At 50.6% G+C, this 18289-nt stretch overlaps 1 protein-coding gene across 1 annotated transcript; it reads left to right on the forward strand.

Annotated features, from left to right (window-relative positions):
* Nucleotides 1-1278: 1278 nt before the first annotated feature.
* On the forward strand, nucleotides 1279-16928 carry LOC101872818 (hematopoietic lineage cell-specific protein). The gene is made up of 15 exons (XM_031055045.2): nucleotides 1279-1413; nucleotides 3437-3520; nucleotides 5157-5230; nucleotides 5866-5995; nucleotides 7248-7358; nucleotides 7979-8033; nucleotides 9703-9813; nucleotides 10261-10371; nucleotides 10979-11034; nucleotides 12908-12977; nucleotides 13223-13356; nucleotides 14308-14424; nucleotides 14873-15179; nucleotides 15906-15977; nucleotides 16335-16928. Exons 2-15 carry the CDS (start codon nucleotides 3437-3439, stop codon nucleotides 16469-16471), a joined length of 1569 nt encoding a protein of 522 aa, XP_030910905.2. The 5' UTR covers nucleotides 1279-1413; the 3' UTR covers nucleotides 16472-16928.
* Nucleotides 16929-18289: the final 1361 nt, after the last annotated feature.

The raw sequence follows: 18289 nt of genomic DNA on the forward strand, positions 1-18289 counted from the left end.
TTAGCCGTGTGCAGGACTTTGCACTTGTCCTTGAACTTGGTGAATGCCATGAGGTTCACACAGTCCCACCTCTCCAGCCTGTCCAGGTCCATCTGGATCCCATCCCTTCCCTCCAGCACGTCACTGCACCACACAGCTCCATGTCATCAGCAAACCTGCTGAGGGTGCTCAATCCCACTATCCATGTCACTGATAAGGATGTTAAACAGCACCAGTCCCAGTACTCACCCCTGTGGAACACTACTTGTCCCTGGACACTATGTGGACATTGAGCAACTGACCTTAGCTCTTTTTGAGTGCGACCATCCAGCCAATTCCTTATTCACCAAAAGGTCCATCCATCAAATCCAGGCCTCTCCAGTTTAGAGACAACACTATTGTGCAGTATAGTATTAAATAGGGAAACGTTTCTTTACCAAGAGGGTCACACACTGGAAGAGGCTTCCTGGAGAGGTGGTTGATGCGCAAAGCCTGTCAGTGTTTAAAAGGCATTTGGACAATGTCTTTAATATGGAAAATGCTTTAAATATTGGTCAGCCATGAACTAGTCAGGCACTAGGTGATCACTGTAGGTCCCTTCCAACTGAACTATTCTACTCTGTTCTGTTCTAAGCCCTGTGTATTTTGCCATTGTGTCAAGCAGAAATGTCTCCTCCAGGAGCTTTTCTTGCTTAACTCATTCAGAAATGAACTTATTTTGTTTTGAGATGTTTATCTAGTGTCAAACTAGTGTGATTCATGCTACTCATTCCAAATGTGCACTTCCCATCAGTAAGCACTGTAGCAAAGAGTTTGATCTGTAAGTGCATAGGATTCTTTAACTACCTGCTTTCCCTCTTCCTAGTTTAATCTTCATTTTTTGTTGTGGTTTTTTTTCTGGTCCTGGAAGACCTTTCATGTATGTGTATATGTCTGTCTGTCAGTCTGTCTGTATATTTTTAATTGTGCTTTAAAGCACTGAGTCAAATTCCGTATGTTCTGTAAGCAGTAGCTTGCTTTCTTTGGATCTCCTTGTAACTGTGAAGCCCAGGGGTTTCAGCCTTTAACTCTCTTGTACTCTTATGGCAGAATGGTTTTCTGGAGGAGATGAAGATGGAAATCACAATCTGGTTTTGCACACTAAGAAATATGATTGTTTCCCATCCAGCACTACGCACAGAGTCAGCAGTTTGGATCCTTGGTATATGCCTTGTCAGCCCTGCAGAGCACAGGCGTCATGCAAGGGAATCACAGCCACCAGGGCAGGTTTTGGTGCTCATAACTGAGCAGAACTGGGGGCTGGGACACAGGAAGTGAAGATAGCTGAAGCTAAACCAGGAACTCAGAGTCAGCCACAGTCCAAAGCTGTTGCTACCAACAGGTGCCTGAGCAAAAAGCAGCAAATTTGCCCACAGGAGCTGGGGCACCTTCAAGGTAAGAAAGCTGAGTGGGGTTTGAGAATGGAAAGTGAGAAACAGCAGAAAACGTAGGGTTTTGGTGGGCAAAGAGCATTGCTTCCTTCCTGACGCAGCTCGTGTGAGCTGATCATGCTCAGCTTGTGCTTCTCAGTCTGTTCTTTGGTCATCCTTGTTCCTCTTGTGCTTGAGGCTCTGAAGAAACATGCCTCTAAATCAATCAAGCAGCAGGACTGTATTGGGTGTAGCAGCCCTGTATTTGTGCTGTATTGTTTGTGGCAGCCCTGTATTTGTGCTGTAGTGGGTACTTTCAGGGGAAAAATGGAATGAACAAACTAAAGGTTTGAGCTGCTACTCTGATACTCATCATTGTAGAGTGTCTGGAACCTTGTGTGTGATTAGAGCCTGAGGTTTGTCATGGTTCCCAAGATGCATGGTGGCTGCCTGTGGACAAGAGGTGCTCAAGACCCATTTACAGTTGTCTTTAAAATCCTGAAGCACCCGCACCTGAGCTAGCTGCTCAAAGAGCTGCCCTGTTGACCAGCCCTGTGCCAGCTGGATACTGCTCTTGGGTTATCCTCAACAAAAATGAGATGCAAGCTTTCAAAGTGTTTGGAGAGATGCCAGTAAGTTACTGAGGGGCAAAAGGAGACTAAAGGCACTGTCTTACCATGCTATGTATTGTCCACATGAGCCTTCCTACTTCATCTGCCTCTATTTGCAATTGACTATATTCAGTTTGTCGTAAGGTTAGTGTCAGTGCATACAAGCACAGCAGTTATGCTGCAGACCTGCTGTGCTCTGCTGTGCTCTTTTAGTTTGTGTTATCTTTGCTCTCTGGTCTTACACTGTGGATTCTCTAGACAGTTGGTAAGGGCAGCTTGCAACTGACCTGAGCAGTGCACTGTGCTGAACTGGAAGGTGATTTACTTGTTCAGCATAAGCATTTTCTCCCACAGAAAGCAACTGTCCTGGACACCTGGGGCTAGTTTGTACTGTATGGTTGTGGCATTCAGGAGTTAGTGGTGTCAAGAAGCACTTAATAAAAGTGTGCTGTTGAATGAAGATCCATCACAAAGCTTTTCTCTTCCCTCCTGTTGGTTTGTTCACAGGTTTACGTGATGTTTGCAATGATGTGACATAGGGCTCAGCAGCCTCATCTTAGCTGCACATTCTCATTCTGATCCAACTTTGTCTCTGCCCCAGTGGAAAGCTGCTTTGAGCATCAATAAACAACAGAGCTCCTCAGCTCATCAGTGGGATGTGAGAGCTCTGCTGAGAACGATGGCTCTGTTGTGCTGGGACAAGCCAACGATCTCATGTTCTGTTTCTCATTTTGTAGGAACTGTGTTGTTTGGAAAGTGCTTTTTCATCGTGTTTTTGTCACTGTCACCTTGAAAATGAAATGTGGCAGTTTTAGATTTCACATTATTTGTACTTAACTTCCTCTTCATGGGCCTACCACTTCCTCCAGGCTTCTCTGGACACCCTGTACAAGCCACAGCACAGCAGCTTCAGCCTTTTCCGCCCTGCACACTTTAGAAGTTTAGCCCATTTTTACCCCACAACAGACATAAACACCAGAGCTCACTGCACCAGCACTGCCACAGCACACGCACCTTTCCTCTGAACCTTCTCTAGCACACTAGGTGGTGAGGAAAAGGTTGGAAAACAGAAACTTGAGGAGTCCAACCTCAGGTAAATAAGCATTGCCTCAGGGTGGCAGGAAGGAGGTTAAAGCAGGGAACTGTACTTTACTAGTACTGATTTGCATTAGAATACGGTGTGCATTTGAACTGTGGAGTCAGTGTGCCTGATGGCTGTGGCTTTCACTTAGTGTTTTAGGGAAGAGGTTCTGGGGCTCAAAAGTAACTCTTTTGGGTGCCTTGCACTGTGTGAGGGACTGAGACTAGCAAGGCAGATGCAAGGGGTCCTTTCCAGCCAAGCTCTGTCATGATTCCTGTGGTCTGACATTCCCATGGCTGTGAGCCAGCAGTGTCCACAGTCCTGGCTCTGGGTAATGCCATGTCCTCCTTGTGCAGATGTGGAAAGCAGCCGTGGGACATGACGTGTCAGTGAAGGTTGAGGCTCAGGGAGACGACTGGGACACTGACCCTGACTTCGTGGTGAGTGTTTGGTGTGGTAATCCACAGTGCTGTGAAGGGTCCACTGGCACATGCTGCTCAGCTGGGCCGGGGCTTGGGGCTTGGCTATGGTGGGAGCATCACTGCCTGTGCAGATCAGCCAAGTCCCAACAGCTCCTTGCTGTTAATGTCAGGTCAGGTAATCCACTTCTGACCTATACCTATGTTTGGTCTCCAGAACTCCCTACATCAGTGTATCACAAGTATAAAATATTTAGTTTCTTTTGAACCTGCTCCTGGTAACTTCACCAAGTTGTCCTCACAACTTGCGTTACAAAAATAGCGAAGACTTACATGTTCTCTTTCCCAAGATGTTTGTAATTGTACAGGGTTCCAGCATTGCCCTCATTTGTCTTTTGTCCAAATGAAAGAATCCTACTCTATTTACATCACCTTGGGCAGATGGAGCTCCATCTCTCTAAATAACCTTGTTTTCTTCCAGTCTAATTCTCTAGGTGAGATGGTAAAAGAATAGAAGGGCTCAGCCTGTGGGAACCTCATGCATTTGGTGTCATGACTGTCTTTTGCTATTTGATTCTCTATTTCTTTCCTAGTAAGTTACTTACACTTTGGCTTTTTGGCCAAAGCACATTTGCTACTCTTGCACATAATTGCACATAATCCCATATTTAGTACTCTGTCCTTAATGGTAAATATTTTGGAACTATCATTGAGCAGATACAATTAGGATTTTTTTTTCTATATGCTTTAGTTTTGTAGTTGCTACATTAACATTCAATTCTTAGGAGCACAGCAAGTCCTTCTCCTCTTTGTGCTGAGGAGCACCAGCCATGCTTTAGAGCCACAGGTCTCTTCTGAGCACTCCTGAGATTCTGGTTCCCTTTCCAAGGCAGTTTATTGATGGAGTCTCTTCTGTTATACAAGAGCTGGATGTTTTCAACGTTCAGATTTGCTTGGTTATTTCCAGTAAGAAATTCTAGTTTGGGACAAAAGAAAAAGTCCCCTCCTCCAAGTTCCAAATCATTAATGATTACACCATCCCCCCCCCCCCCCCCCCCCCCCCATGCTCCCAGTGCTTTTGGGGTTATTTCATTTTTTCTACTTGTGGAGGCACTAAAATATGCTTGTACAGAAGAAGACTTTGTCTTAGTTTCAGATTTTATTTTGTCTATGTGCATGTTTAGCTTTACCTTTACGGATGCTTCATCCAGTAAACCTCCAAACCTCCCCAGACGTGGACTAAACAAGTGCTCTCAGAACAGAGCTGAGGCAGAACCTAACGGACCTGAGTGAAACGTTCGCCTCAGTGTTCTCCCCATATTTCCCCACACAATTCATCCACCCCGGTTTCGTTTCTAGCTCCTCCCGAGCAGGAGGGATGGAGCCTCTCGCAGCCCCGCTGCCAGCGCCGCACGGCTCCGCGGGCCGTGCCTGGAGCCAGGCGCAGCCCCGCTGGCCGGAGCCCGGTGCTGCGGGCCGTGCCCGGAGCCAGGTGCAGCCCCGCTGGCCGGAGCCCCGCACTGCGGGCCGTGCCCGGAGCCAGGCGCAGCCCCGCTGGCCGGAGCCCGGTGCTGCGGGCCGTGCCCGGAGCCAGGTGCAGCCCCGCTGGCCGGAGCCCGGTGCTGCGGACCCGCTGACGGCTGCGGTTCCTCCGCAGAACGACATCTCCGAGAAGGAGCAGCGCTGGGGAGCGAAGACCATCGAGGGCTCCGGCCGCGCCGAGCACATCGAGTGAGTGCGGGCGCGGAGCGGCACGGCACGGTGGGACCGTGCTCGAAGGGGAGGGCCGGGGAGCGGCGCAGGGGCCCCGGCTCTGGGAGCCTCGTACGGGGAACAGCCCGGCCGTGGCCTGGCCCCGCTGCACCAAGAGTAGAACTGAGACCGCCCGTGTGCTGAGAGGGGAACTGTTCCATATGCCCAGACAGCGCTGTCCCCACGGCAAGGGCTTCCCGTACCTTCCGTGGCCAAACCAGACCCTATCCAGCAGCTCCCTGCATATCCCAGTACCGCCCGCACAGTGTGGCCAGTGCAGCACACAGGGACAGGGAAGTGTGGTCTCCTGTTGCAGGTGAGGTGTAGCCTTGAGTGGGGTCTGCAGGCTGGGGCTGGATGCACTCACCGAGCATACAGCTCTGGGTCTTACACCAACCCTAGAGTAGCAGCATGCCCTGCCCCCGTGCAGTGAGTGCGTATGTGTGGCTCCCACACAGAGGGACCCAGTGTGGGGGCATGCGGTGGCAGCTGGCAGCACCATTATATCCTGCCCTGTGCTGGGCTCTGTCTGGTACAGTGGCACTGGGATGCTCCACCTGGTTGCGTGGGTCTGCACAATCCCACAGTGATTTACCTTGACTCTATCTCACCAGCATCCACCAGCTGAGGAACAAGGTGTCAGAGGAACATGAAGTTGCCAAGAAGAAGGAGCTGGAGACTGGCCCCAAGGCCTCCTATGGTTACGGGGGCAAATTTGGAACAGAGAGGGACCGAATGGATAAGGTAACAGAGGGCTTCCTTTGGCCCCAGTGGAAGTCTTCTTCTCATAAAGGAAAAAGCATCCTTGTTTTCTGAAGGGAGAGAATGGCATGGCTGAGCACATTTGCACATGTCTAGCTGGCCCATAATCTGTCTCCAGGATCTGTTTGAACCCATTTGTATAATGTCTCTAAAACTTCCTTGCAACACTCCCCTTAGCTGTGAAGGACTTTCTGTGGCTTGTTTCAAACCTGCTGCATAACAATGAAATTAGGTACTTCCCTACTTGTGATTGGAGAACTAATGAGTAGTAATTCTCTCCTCATGTTCTCCACTGCAGACCTCTGTCGTATCTCCCCACGGAGAAGCTCTACTTCGTATTATCTGTTCTCACATAAGATCTGGTTTATGTTTCTGATAATCATAATCTTCTTCATATACCTTTCAGCATGTAATACTTACTTGTTCTCAGAAGTGAAGTGATAAGATCGCAGTAGCATTCGATATATGGGGTTGCTGTGGGTATAGAATTATAGAATAGTTATGGTTGGAAAGGACCTTAAGATCATCTAGTTCCAACCCCCCTGGCACACCTCACACTAAATGCATGATGCCAGGATGGCAGGGTGAGAAACAGACATGTCCAGGAGGCAGGAATGGACCAGCCGTGCTCAGACCCTTCTGCTGGAGCAGTGAGGCTGCTTTTGTTGAGCAGTTCCTCAGCCTTCATCCACTCTCACCAGGAGGTTGCGATCATTCAGCCTCTGGCCCTTCTCCCGAGGAGCGTGAGCAATTCCTGGCCACGCCACCTCTGGCAGGTAGCAGTGGGACCCTGTGTTAGGCATAAAGAGTTATCCCAGCCATATGTGCTGACCCTCATTCTCAGACAGGTAGCAGGCACCAGCCCTGCTGCCTGTGGGTGTTCAGCTGTGTCTGCCTCAGTTTCCCCATGTGATTGTCCATGGCTCTACTCCACTGGCATTTGGGAGCACAGGTATTCAGAATTCCATGGTGTGCATGATGAGCTGTCTGTGGGGCCAGCTGTATGTGATGGTTGCCTTTGAAGCTGCAGCACAGGTCTCAGTGCACAGCTGGTACTGACAAAGGCTGGGCAGAAGGGATCGCCACCACCAGCACCAAAACATCAGTTTAGACCTGTCACATTGTGGCTGCAAGCACGTCGGCAGTGGGGCAGAGCAATTGTGTGGTGCTTGTGTCTCTGTCTACCCTGCCAGTCTGCCCATGGGTGCTCATGTCATGCTGTCTCTCTTCTCAGTGTGCAGTGGGCCACGAGTACATTGCCGATGTTGGGAAGCACTCCTCGCAGATAGATGCAGCCCAAGGCTTTGGGGGGAAGTATGGAGTCCAGCGGGACCGGGCTGACAAGGTGTGTTGGACAGGGCAGTGATCTGGGCTCAGTGCTGCCCCTAAAACCCAGTCCTGCCTTTAGGATTGGGACTCTAGCTTTCAGAGGGCTGGTGGGTGCAGGTCCAGCAAGGAGCTCACCTCCTGTGTGCAGGACAGTGATTTAGGACAAATCGTGGGGCAGCTGTGGTGATTAACTCTCCAGTGTGCATGAACATGTTTGCACTGTCCTGTCCAGGCATCACTGCATTTGTCTCAGGGACTGTGGTGTTTTGCATCTCCAAAGCCCCAAGCTGTGCCATGCACCCTGATGGCAGTAGCAGGACAGGATGGGGACAGCAGTGTGGTGCTCCTGCTGTGCACATCCTGGCATCAGATGCTGCCCAGGCACCTTGCCTGTGGGGTCAGGATTGTGGCCCTCTTCCCTGGAGTGCATGGGCTCTTGCAAGGGCCTGTTCCTGGGCACACTGCTACAGGGACAGCAGAGGTGGTGTGAGAGGCTGAGGAGACCTGTACCAGCCAAGGAGCAGCCACCACAAGACAGGGAGCAGGGTCCCAAGGTCCCAGCCTGGCCCCTGAGGGAGGGTGATGGGACCCAGCTCAGCCACAGGACTACTGACGTTCCTTCCCTTCTTGTTCCAGTCAGCACTGGGGTTTGAATACAAAGGTGAGGTGGAGAAACACTCATCCCAGAAAGGCAAGTCCATGGGCACACGTGGCTCCTTGATGCTTTTCCAGGCTTCTCTTTTGCTCCCAATATCCCGTGCTGTCTGCTGTGGCACAGTCTCCTTTGTTACTCCTGTCCTGTCACTTGTTTAAGATTCCTGTTCCCAGTCAGACACCCTTACAGCCCCATTCCCTGCTATCCCGTCACCACTCTTCTGTTGTATATTCCACTTATCTCTAGTTTTGCTTTGACAGAAACCACGTCATAAGTGAGCAGGGAAGACACCCCCACATGCACTCCTGATGGAGGGATGATGCTTTCTTTTGTCTGAAAGTCCCGAGCAGCTGCTCCAGAAGGGACCCAAGCACTTTAGGACATGAGAAGTGGTTTCTGAAAAAGTGGCATATAAGAAAAGGCACAATAGATATGTGAACAAAAGCCTTCAAGCCCCCAAACCTGTGCACAGTTGTGGAGATGATTCAGCCAACTTAGACGTGTCCATACAAGCAGCTGTATGTATGTCCTGGGTTCAGCAGTAAGAGTTATTTTTCTCCTTAGTAGTTGGTGCAGAGCTGTGTTTTTGGCTTTAGTCTGAGAACAGTGCTGATAACGCACCAATGTTTTAGTTGTTGCTAAGTAAGGTTTACTCCAATCAAGGGCTTTTCCAGTCTCATGCTCTGCCAGTGAAGACAGGCATGGGAAGCCAGGAGGAAGCAGAGATAGGACACCTGACCCAAACTAGCAAAGGGGTATTCCATACCACAGCATGTTGTGTCCAGTATAGAAACTGAGGGGAGTCACCTCCGAGGCCCTGATCGCTGCTGGGGTTGGGGTGGGTATCGGTCTGATACGGAGCTGGCAGACCAGTCTTCTGAGAGGAAGGTGTCTTTATGCAGCCAGAAGCTTGGATAGAGGCTGAAATTTCTTATGACAATAATAACAAGTAGTTCTCTGAGAGCAAGTAAACACAGGTGAAGTAGTTACTACATTACTAGATTAGCAGATGGGAAGGGTGATATGTAAGGAGGATGTGCTGTCTCTGACACACTCGACCATTATGTGATAGAGACAATGTGGGGGAAGCGCTGGAGCAAGTCTGCAGAGCCATGGGTTTCAGCCTTTGCTGCAGATTCCAGGCAGTGGTTTCCTTGTAGAAGCTGAGATTTCATTATAGCAAATGTAAGCTGTACAACAAAACTTTGCCATCTTTTGTGTTTTCAAGGGCTCAATATCCTTATGCACAGACCTTTTCAGAGACTGGCAGACCACAGGCTGACATCCTCACTCTGGTGATGCATTAGTGGGTGGATGCCCAGACTGTCAGTGCCCAAATCTTGTCCTGGCTTTGCGTCCTTGAGTGGCTGAGCTCCTACTGCCACCCTCTCTGCTCTTGCCATGTTGCTTTCCTTCCTTGCCCTTTCAGCCTGCTGTATCTCCTGCTGCCCACAGCCCTCAGGCTCTCTTGCTGCCATCACCCACACTTGCCCTGGGCACCCATTCTCTTGGGCTCTCATCCTTAATGGCCTTCATGGTGCTCCCTGCCATGTACTCTACACCCTCCAAACTCCTTGCTTTTTCTAGCATTTTCCATCATCCCTGCTGGTCTTCCTCCTCCCTGGTGCTCCTCCCCAGTGCTGCTCCCCATCTTTACCCCCTCCCTTCATTAGCACAGTGCTCAGGGCATCATTTCACTCCTCAGATTACTCCAAGGGTTTTGGTGGCCGCTATGGTTTGGAGAGGGATAAGGTGGATAAAGCAGCGGTGGGATTCGACTACAAGAGCCAGGCAGAGAAGCACGACTCTCAGAAAGGTGAGCTGGGGGGCCCAGTGCATCAGGTATGTCAGTACTTGAGCTCAGGAATGTGGGGCTTTGCTTGGGGTTTGCAATCTGCTGCATGAATGGGCTCAGTCAGGTGAGGAAAGCCATTACCTGGGGCATGACTGCTGGGAAAAGTTGCAGCTAAAGAGGAGCAGCAGGTTTCTATGGGCATAGGGATCTGGGCAGTATGTCACCAAGGGAGGGGTGCAGGGGAGACCCAGGAGCTAATAGCAGGTGACATGTCCCAGGGAAGTGCAAGGGCTGTTGCTGCAGCCACCAGTGGGGAGTCTGACCTTCCTCCTTGTCTTTCTCTAAATCCTAGCAAGGGAAAACTGTTGCCCCTGTGAGAAAAGTCTCAACTCACAGTGCTGCCACTTTTCTCTTTCCCTCCCTTGTCTGTTCTCTCCCATGCCATGACCTGGATCCCTGTGGCTGAAGACTATTCTGTGGGCTTTGGTGGGAAGTTTGGGGTCCAGAGAGATCGTCAGGACAAGAGTGCCCTTGGCTGGGACCATCAGGAGGAAGTGCAGCCTCATCCGTCCCAAACAGGTAGGACTGCTGCCAGAGGTAGCATCACTATTGCCTTGGAGCACACACACACCTAGAGTTAGTGCTCCGTACTTGACAGTGACCTAGCTGCTGGAAACTGAATGTGTACAGTATGTTGTGAATCCTCAAAGCACAAGGGTAAACTCAGCCAGAGTAGGTGCATGACCGGATAAGTGCAAGTCCCTGAATGAGGCTTCCCAGACTATATTGTGCTTTCCCTGGGAGGTACATTCCTGTTCATAAGCTCATTGAGCAGATGAGCACATGGGAACAAGGCAGTGCAGCTTCCAGGGAAGGCTTGACTGCGTGCTTAACTTCAGTGATCAAGTCAACATTGCACGTAAATGGCATGACTGACTTCTCACCCCAGTGCCTTGGAAACAGATCTGCCAGTGTACAGCACTGAACATCTGTGCTCTTTGCTGAAGGAAATGAAGAATTAGTCTTACAAGCTAGTGCCCAGAGCATTTTGCATGCATTATGTTTAATTCCATATATGATAAGATGCAGACAAAGCTAACATGTATCATTGGTCACAGCATACTGAAGTGAGAGGTGCACTCGAAATGTAAAATATTATACAATACCTCATTATTTTTCCATACAGACTATGCCAAGGGATTTGGAGGTCGTTACGGGGTCCAGAAGGACAGAGTAGATAAGGTAAGACCGCATACTTGCAGCCTGCAGTTGCTTCCTGCTAATCAGTGCTCATTGCACTGCTGCAAGAGCAGAGGCTTCCCAGATGCAGTGAGGTCCCAGTGCTCAGAGCACAGCTGCTGCAGGGGTGAGGGACCTGGACCAGGGTGAATACCAGAGTGCAGAGGAAGATGGACACCTTGTGAGCCCAGGGACACTATAATGCAAGGAAGGATTTTTTTTCCACTGTCTGCTGCTCTTGAAGCATTAAACTCTCAGACTGAAGAGTCATAGACCTGCTTTGGGGCAGGCTTTAATAGCAGAGCCACAAAGAGCTTTCTAAGCTGTCCCCTCTTGGATATCTAGTACTGTATGAGATACTGGAAGTGTTCTCTCTGGCTGCTTTGCTGTCACTCCTGCAGGCCCCATGAGTACCAATGCAGTCAGGATGAGCTGAGGTAGCTCCTTGGAGATGAAATTCTGTGAGTGCAGCCTTTTGAGAAGTCTGAGAGGCCACAGGCTCTTGCACTGGGAGGAACTGTCTTACACAGGAGAGGTGCTGGGTCAGACTGAAGGCCCATCTGGTGTCCCCAGCACTGACTGGCAGGTGATGATCATGCAGGGAGCAGTACGCACACAGAGTGGGTCTTGCCTTGGAGTACCTTCCGCGAGGTGGTACTGCTGAGGCTGCCATTCCTCTTGCTGTCTTACATAAGGTTTGTTAGCAGCTGTCACACCCAGACATAAACGAGGCTTCCCAGAAGCTGGCTTGAATCTTTGGTCCCTCAGCATGCAGACCTGCCCAGTCTCTTCTGAACCTTACATAGATCCATGGCCTCTCCAGTGTCTGGCTCTTTATCCTCTTGTACTACTCACCAGCTAGTGCAGCTTTGTGTGTGAGTGACTGGCTCCATAGCACCCTCTCTTAACTACTGGTGAAATCTGGCCGTTCCTTGTGGTGTTGGCTGTAACTCATCAGTTTCTCCTTTGTTACCTTCTCCAGGCTTTTCTGTCTGTCCAGGAGTTTCTTACGGTCTGTTCAGCTTGCTATATCAGTCCAGGGTGTAGTCATCTGCCTGCAAACCTTAACTAAACCAGGGATGAGGTTGGCAGGAGCTTGCCAACCACCCCCCTGGTGACACCTGCAGGTAGAACCCTGAATGTGGTTGTATTAGTCTGAAAGCTGCATCCTACCTGCACTTTCCTTTTTGTATTAAATAGTATTCTCATTAAAGTAGATTAAGCCTCTCTATCACACTTTCTTTTTGCTGCAAACACCCCATCGATGCTATTACCGGTTTAGGCATCTCTTCACACCTCATGAAGCCAGTGGTATCTCAGGTGTTCACACAGGTTTTCACTTGTATGTTTTCCAGCCCGTGCCTCTGTAATGCACATACTGCAGGCAGCAGCTCGCTGAAGTGACACGTTTCTCGTGGTTAGGCAGCTGCAGCTCTGCATCCAACATGGAAGTGCTTCCATGCTTCATACCACTGGGAGTGCAGGGAACAGGGACATTGGGGCCCTGGACCTCAGGGAGTGGTAGACTGCCAGGCATCTGCTCAGCTCTTTGTGGTGTTTCTAGTGTGCATTTGTGCCTTGAATGCCCATCCCTTGCTGTTCTGAGCAGCACTTGTCTTGCCAGTGGGCAGCCTCCTCCATTTGGCTCCACACAGCGTTTTCAGCCCTCCTGAGTGCCTCCCACTGCAACAGGAGCAGCCCTTGGCTGTGGCTGGAGGGCAACAGGCAGCCCCAGAGCAGGATACAGCCAGCAGCCTCCTCAGGGCCGTGGCAGTTGTCCAGAGCTGGGAACAAAGCCTGCAGACACCAGTAACCAAATCCAGCAGAGCAACTGAGCACTATCCCTGCCTGACCTGCTGGACACTTCCTCTTGCAGAGTGCTGCTGGCTTCAGTGAGATGGCTGCTCCCACCTCCTGCTATGAGAACACGAGACCCCTGGAGGCAGGTGAGACAGCTGAGTACCAGTCCTGTGCTTGGTGGGAAGCTGTGGATGGGCCTCACGGTACCTCTGTGGCAGCACACTGGCAGGCACGTGTTGTGATGAGATGTGGGTTTGACCTGTGTTAAGGTGCAGGAGAGGGTGGCTGAACTGAAGGTTGCTCTGGGAGAGCAGAGGTCTGAGTTTCTCCTGGATGCTTGGGTTGTAGATGGGAGTCACTGAGCAGACTTCATCTGCTGCCTTCTCCACAGGAGCTTCCAGTGGCACCAGCAGCCTGCGGTCACGATTTGAGAACATGGCTAAGACAGCAGAGGAGGAGAGGAGGCAGGCAGAGGGGGACCGGGGGAGGCGGCACGGTCGGGAGTGCCTGGCAGCTCGGTGGAAGGTGAGCCATGGCCATCCTGACATGTCACAGAACCACAATTATACAGTGGGTTGGGTTGGAAAGGACCTTCAGATCATCCAGTTCCAACCCCCTGCCATGGACAGGGACGCCTCACCCTAGACCGTGTTGCCCAAGGCTCGTCCAACCTGGCCTTGAACACTGCCAGGGATGGGGCAGCCACAGCTTCTCTGGGCACCTGTGCCAGCACCTCAGCACCCTCACAGGGAACAGCTTCTGCTTTATATCTAACCTGAACTTCCCCTATTTAAGTTTGAACCCATTACCCCTTGTCTATCACTACAATCTCTGATTAAGAGTCCCTCTCCAGCATCCTTATAGGCCCCCTTCAGATGTTGGAAGGTTGCTATGAGGCCTCCATGCAACCTTCCTTCCAGGTTTGCAAAGCAGACTTCTCCTCAGGGCCATGCAGCTCCATATCCTTTTAACCTCATCTCTTTACAGTAATCTCTTGCCTAAATTGCTTCCCTGTAACTGCCAGGAACTGCTGCTGAGCTTCACAACAGTCAATGGATTTCTCCTTTCAGCACAGATCAGAATGTGTCTGCACCCAGACATAACCTCCTGTGCTTTGTCCCAGGCTCCTTCAGTCCCACATCCCAGTATCACCATCCCGGCAGTCTGCATTCAGGGTTTTACAAACTGGAGATTGCACCCAAAGCTTCACGGTTAGAAGACCTCCTCCTACCCTGTGCTGTTTCTGCATGCAGTGCACAGATAAGGTTTCACCAGTAAGGCACTCCCTGATAAGTTCTCTCCTTGAGCGTACTTGCTGCTGACCCCATGGTGATTACAGGCCTGCTGGTGTCCAGTCCCTAGGGCTGGAACAGATTTCAGCTGAGGAGAACTTTCTGAGCTGCTCTGTTGGGAGTGGACATTGCTCTGGATTTCATTCAAAGGGATTGAGAGGATCTTATGACTTTTCTCCATCAGGAAGTCCCACAAAGAGAGAAGGATCACACAGACGCAGCCTCCGCCACTGTGCCAACAGGGGTGCCCAGGAGTGCTGAGCAAGACAGAGCTGTGTCACAAGAAGAGGTGGCAAGGCAGGTGAGGGAGGGCAGGAAGGGGAGCAGGCAGAGGGGTTGTGCTTTATGGGAACCTCTGCAGGAAGAAATGGGGTGCAGCTGCAGCATGGGAGAGGCTTTGGGAGGAGTGAGGGGGAAAATGTTGGGATGGTGATGGGTCATGGCTTCACAGCATCTTACACTGTGAGACAAGCTCTGGGTCAGTGCAGTGGCAGTGCAGTGAGCTGCAGCTAAGTGTGTGAGAGAGGTTCAAACACATGGGCCATGATGGTCTTCACATCAATCCCAGGCACCAGTTTAGCACGGACCTTATTGTCCAGAGGATGGTGCTCCATTTGTGTAATGATAGCACTAAAAGCACCTGCAGTGGAGCAGGCTCCCTTGTGTTGGGTGCTGTGCAGTCATGGGAGAGCTGCCTGCAGTGGGTGCTTTGTAGGTGACCTCCCTGTCACTTTCTCATTTCATGGCAGGAGACAAAAAACAAGGATGAGGAAGCATCACCTGCTTTGCCACCAAGGCCAGCAGATCTGGGTGAAGAACTGTGCAGGAACCCCAGCCAGGATGAGCCAATCTACAGTGAAAGTTTGGGTGCTGGTGAAGACTATGAGGAGCTGCCAGAGCCCTCTGACTACTGTGACAGTACCAGTGGAGGTGCTGACTATGAGGAGCTGCCAGCCCCCTTGGGAAAGAATGCCATCTATGACTACGGAGGAGATGGAGATGAGGACTATGAGAACATCCTTCCTGAGGAGCCCAGCCAGAGCCAGCAGCTTGTTGGTGAGTACTAATGGAAGAGCCCATATCTGGGGAAGCTTTTGTCTATCTGCTAACTACACTGTATATATGGGACAGACTCCAGAGGGAATTTGTATCCTGAAGTCTCCTGTGGCTGGGGTAGCAGCCCATGATGATGCTGCACGGGGTGCTGGGCCAGGCAGCAAGTATCTCTGCTGGAGCAGTGGTCAGGCAGGAGGACCAGAGAGCTCTAAAGAAGCTGACCTGGACTGACTCTCTTGGTGCACTGCTTCTTGGCAGTGACTCCTGGCAAGTAACTTGTGGTGCTGCAGTGAGCCCTGGGGGTGCCCTCTCAATTCTGCCTAGTGCTCACATGGCTGGTGCTCATTAGACCTGATCTGGTGGTGTCTCCTGCACGTGAGGAGTGCAGGGTGGTCTTCCTCCAGGGACGTAAGCAAACTGCATGGGCTGCTGTTGATGTTTCTGTTGCAGCTTCGCTGGTAGTGGAGATGGTAAATGGAGAGGTTGGAGTTAATGTCCAGCCTTTTTCCTGGGCGAGGAACATGAAGCATCAGGACCCCACCTCTCTCCTTGCAGAAGGAAGGGAAGTCCTACCATGTTTTGAGCCATGGGAAACCTCTCCCTGTTGATAGGATGTAGTTGGATGTTGTTCACCCAAAGGCTGACAGCTGGATGGAGGGTGGCACTGACCAGACCTATATGGCTGCTTCCAGCTTCTTTCTCATCTGCCCATCCTGTCTTCTGCAGGGGAAATGGACAATGTTTATGGTGTGGAGAACCCTGGGACCTGTGCAGTGGCTCTCTATGATTACCAAGGAGGTGGGTCTGCCATCCAGGCTGTGGGTAGAGGCACTGGGAGCTGGCTGGCATGGTGAGGCAGGGAGGTGGTGGCTTACACCATCAGCAGTGGTGATTTAGATGTGTGTGGTTTAAATTTCTTCCTCTTGGAAAGCAGAATGGGACCTCACTTGGGAACAGGGAAGCTTCACCTTTCACATGGGAAGTCTTGCTCCTTCTCTGATTTATCTGTGCTGTTTGATGGGGGTCAGGTGAGGTGGATCTGTGGGTTATCAGAATGCTTGTTCTATATTCTTCTCTTGGGAATGGGGGTATGTAAATCCAGTTCTTTCTGGGTTATCTTTGCATTGTGACTATCTTTTCTGAACAACTTTGCAGATGGCGATGATGAGATTTATTTTGATGCTGATGACATAATCACACACATCGAGATGGTAGATGAAGGCTGGTGGCAGGGGCAATGCCGGGGCAAAATAGGCCTCTTTCCAGCAAATTATGTGAGGCTTCTCCAGTGAAACCAGCACTGTCCAAGGAGCTTCTGTCCAAACTTTGGCATTTCTCTGCTTCAGGCTTTGCATGCTATTGGCTTGGTTTGGCTTGGCCTGGGGTGACTGCGTGAAAGAAATACAGAGAAACAAACTGGCAGTGTCTGTTTCAGCCTGTGCCCAAAAGGGCTTTGGTTCCCCTCCACTTCCAGATGGGAAAGGTGGGATGTTTTAAGTGCATGTGAGTGCAGTATAAGACATCTTTTCTGCCAGTTTAATTAACAAGTTACTTGTTGGAGGGTGGTGGCTACAGCCTCCTTATCTAAAGAATGCTGCTTTTATTTACAATATCCTGTGTATCTGACACTGTTTGGAGAAGAAAGGGTTGCATAACCTGAAGGTACATAAACTTCATAACTGCCCCCTTTGGGCAGAATTCATCCAGGCAGCGTCTGTCACTCCTGTGCTCTCCCTCATAGCTGTACTAATAAACTGACTAAAAGTGCATCCTGGTTATTGTGTGACAGCACAAGTCCCGGTGGCTGTTGCAGGTTTGGTTCCTTGCGCAGTGAAAAGGGCCCTTGGTTCTGGCCCTCCTCCATCCTGGGTGTGGGGAAAGGCTGAGCGGGTGGGATACAAGACAAGGTGAATTTTTAGTGTTTAAAACAGGTTTCAGTAATAATGCAACACAAACTGAAGCCCTCCCTTGAACTGGTATATTCCAGGCTTGATGCTCAACATACTGCTCTAGGAGTTGTTTAGATTGCCCGATATGGAGTCTAGAGTTGGACTCAATGATCCTCACAGGTCCCTTCCCACTGAGAATATTGCATGATTTTATGAACTTGAAACCTGTCTGAAATTTGCCTGCTGCCTCTCAGTGATGAGCCTGGCATTGTTTTCTTGATAGCCTTGCATAGGTAACAGACTGTTATGTCGTCCTCACAAAGTCATTCCTTCTGCAGGCTGAGCAAGCCCAACTCCCTCTGCTCTCAATCACAGTGGAAATGCTCCAGCCCTGGCCATCTTGGTGGCTCTTCACTGAACTCCTCTGAGTCTGCTGGTGTATTCCTTGTTTCAGGGAACCCAGCACTGGATGCAGCACTTTGATACGACATCAGATGTACTGACTAGAGGGCCATAACCACTTCTCTCATTCCACTTTCTGTTGCTGTTCACACAGCTCAAGATGCTGTTGACCAATGGGTGTAAACTGGAGCACAGGAGGTTCCACGTTAACATCAGGAAGAACTTTACTGTAAGAGTGACAGAGCAGTGGAACAGGTTGCCCAGAGGTTTGTGGAGTCTCCTACATTGGAGATATTCAAGGCCCGCCAGGACAAGTTCCTGTGTGATGTACTCCAGGTTACCCTGCTCTTGCAGGGGGTTGGACTGGATGAGCTGCTGAGGTCCTTTCCAACCCTTGGGATTCTGTGTGATTCTGTGACCACCTCTGTTGTCAGGGCACACTCGTGTCTGGTTTGCAGCCCACCAAGGGCCCCTAGGGCCTTTTCCACAGAGCTGCTGCTCAGCACAGCACCCCCAGAATGTGTGTTTGAAGGCTCTTGCTTCCCAGGCACAGGACTCGCCATTTGTCCTTGCTGAACTTCATGGGGTTCTTTCTGGCTCATTCTTCTGGTCTGTCCAGACTGGTCTGCCACTCTGGATGGCAGCTCTGCTCTTAAGCATATTCAGTGGTCCCCTCAACCTGCACAGTCATCTTTCATATCACTAATGAAGATGTCCAACAGGACAGATCCCTGCAGATACCTGTGATGCTCTACTTGGCATCAGCCTCAAGGTTGCTGTTTCTGGCCAACTGGTACTCAGAAAGCAACAAGGAAGTCA

The sequence above is a fragment of the Melopsittacus undulatus genome, chromosome 5 (genome assembly GCF_012275295.1).
Source record: "Melopsittacus undulatus isolate bMelUnd1 chromosome 5, bMelUnd1.mat.Z, whole genome shotgun sequence".
NCBI lineage: Eukaryota > Metazoa > Chordata > Aves > Psittaciformes > Psittaculidae > Melopsittacus > Melopsittacus undulatus.

Bases quoted from the DNA above. Each gene is read 5' to 3' on its own strand.
- LOC101872818 (XM_031055045.2), top strand. From the start codon at position 3,437: ATGTGGAAAGCAGCCGTGGGACATGACGTGTCAGTGAAGGTTGAGGCT. The intron at 7,359-7,978 runs GTGTGTTGGACA...TTCTTGTTCCAG, and splicing joins AGCGGGACCGGGCTGACAAG to TCAGCACTGGGGTTTGAATA. The intron at 8,034-9,702 runs GCAAGTCCATGG...TTCACTCCTCAG, and splicing joins GAAACACTCATCCCAGAAAG to ATTACTCCAAGGGTTTTGGT.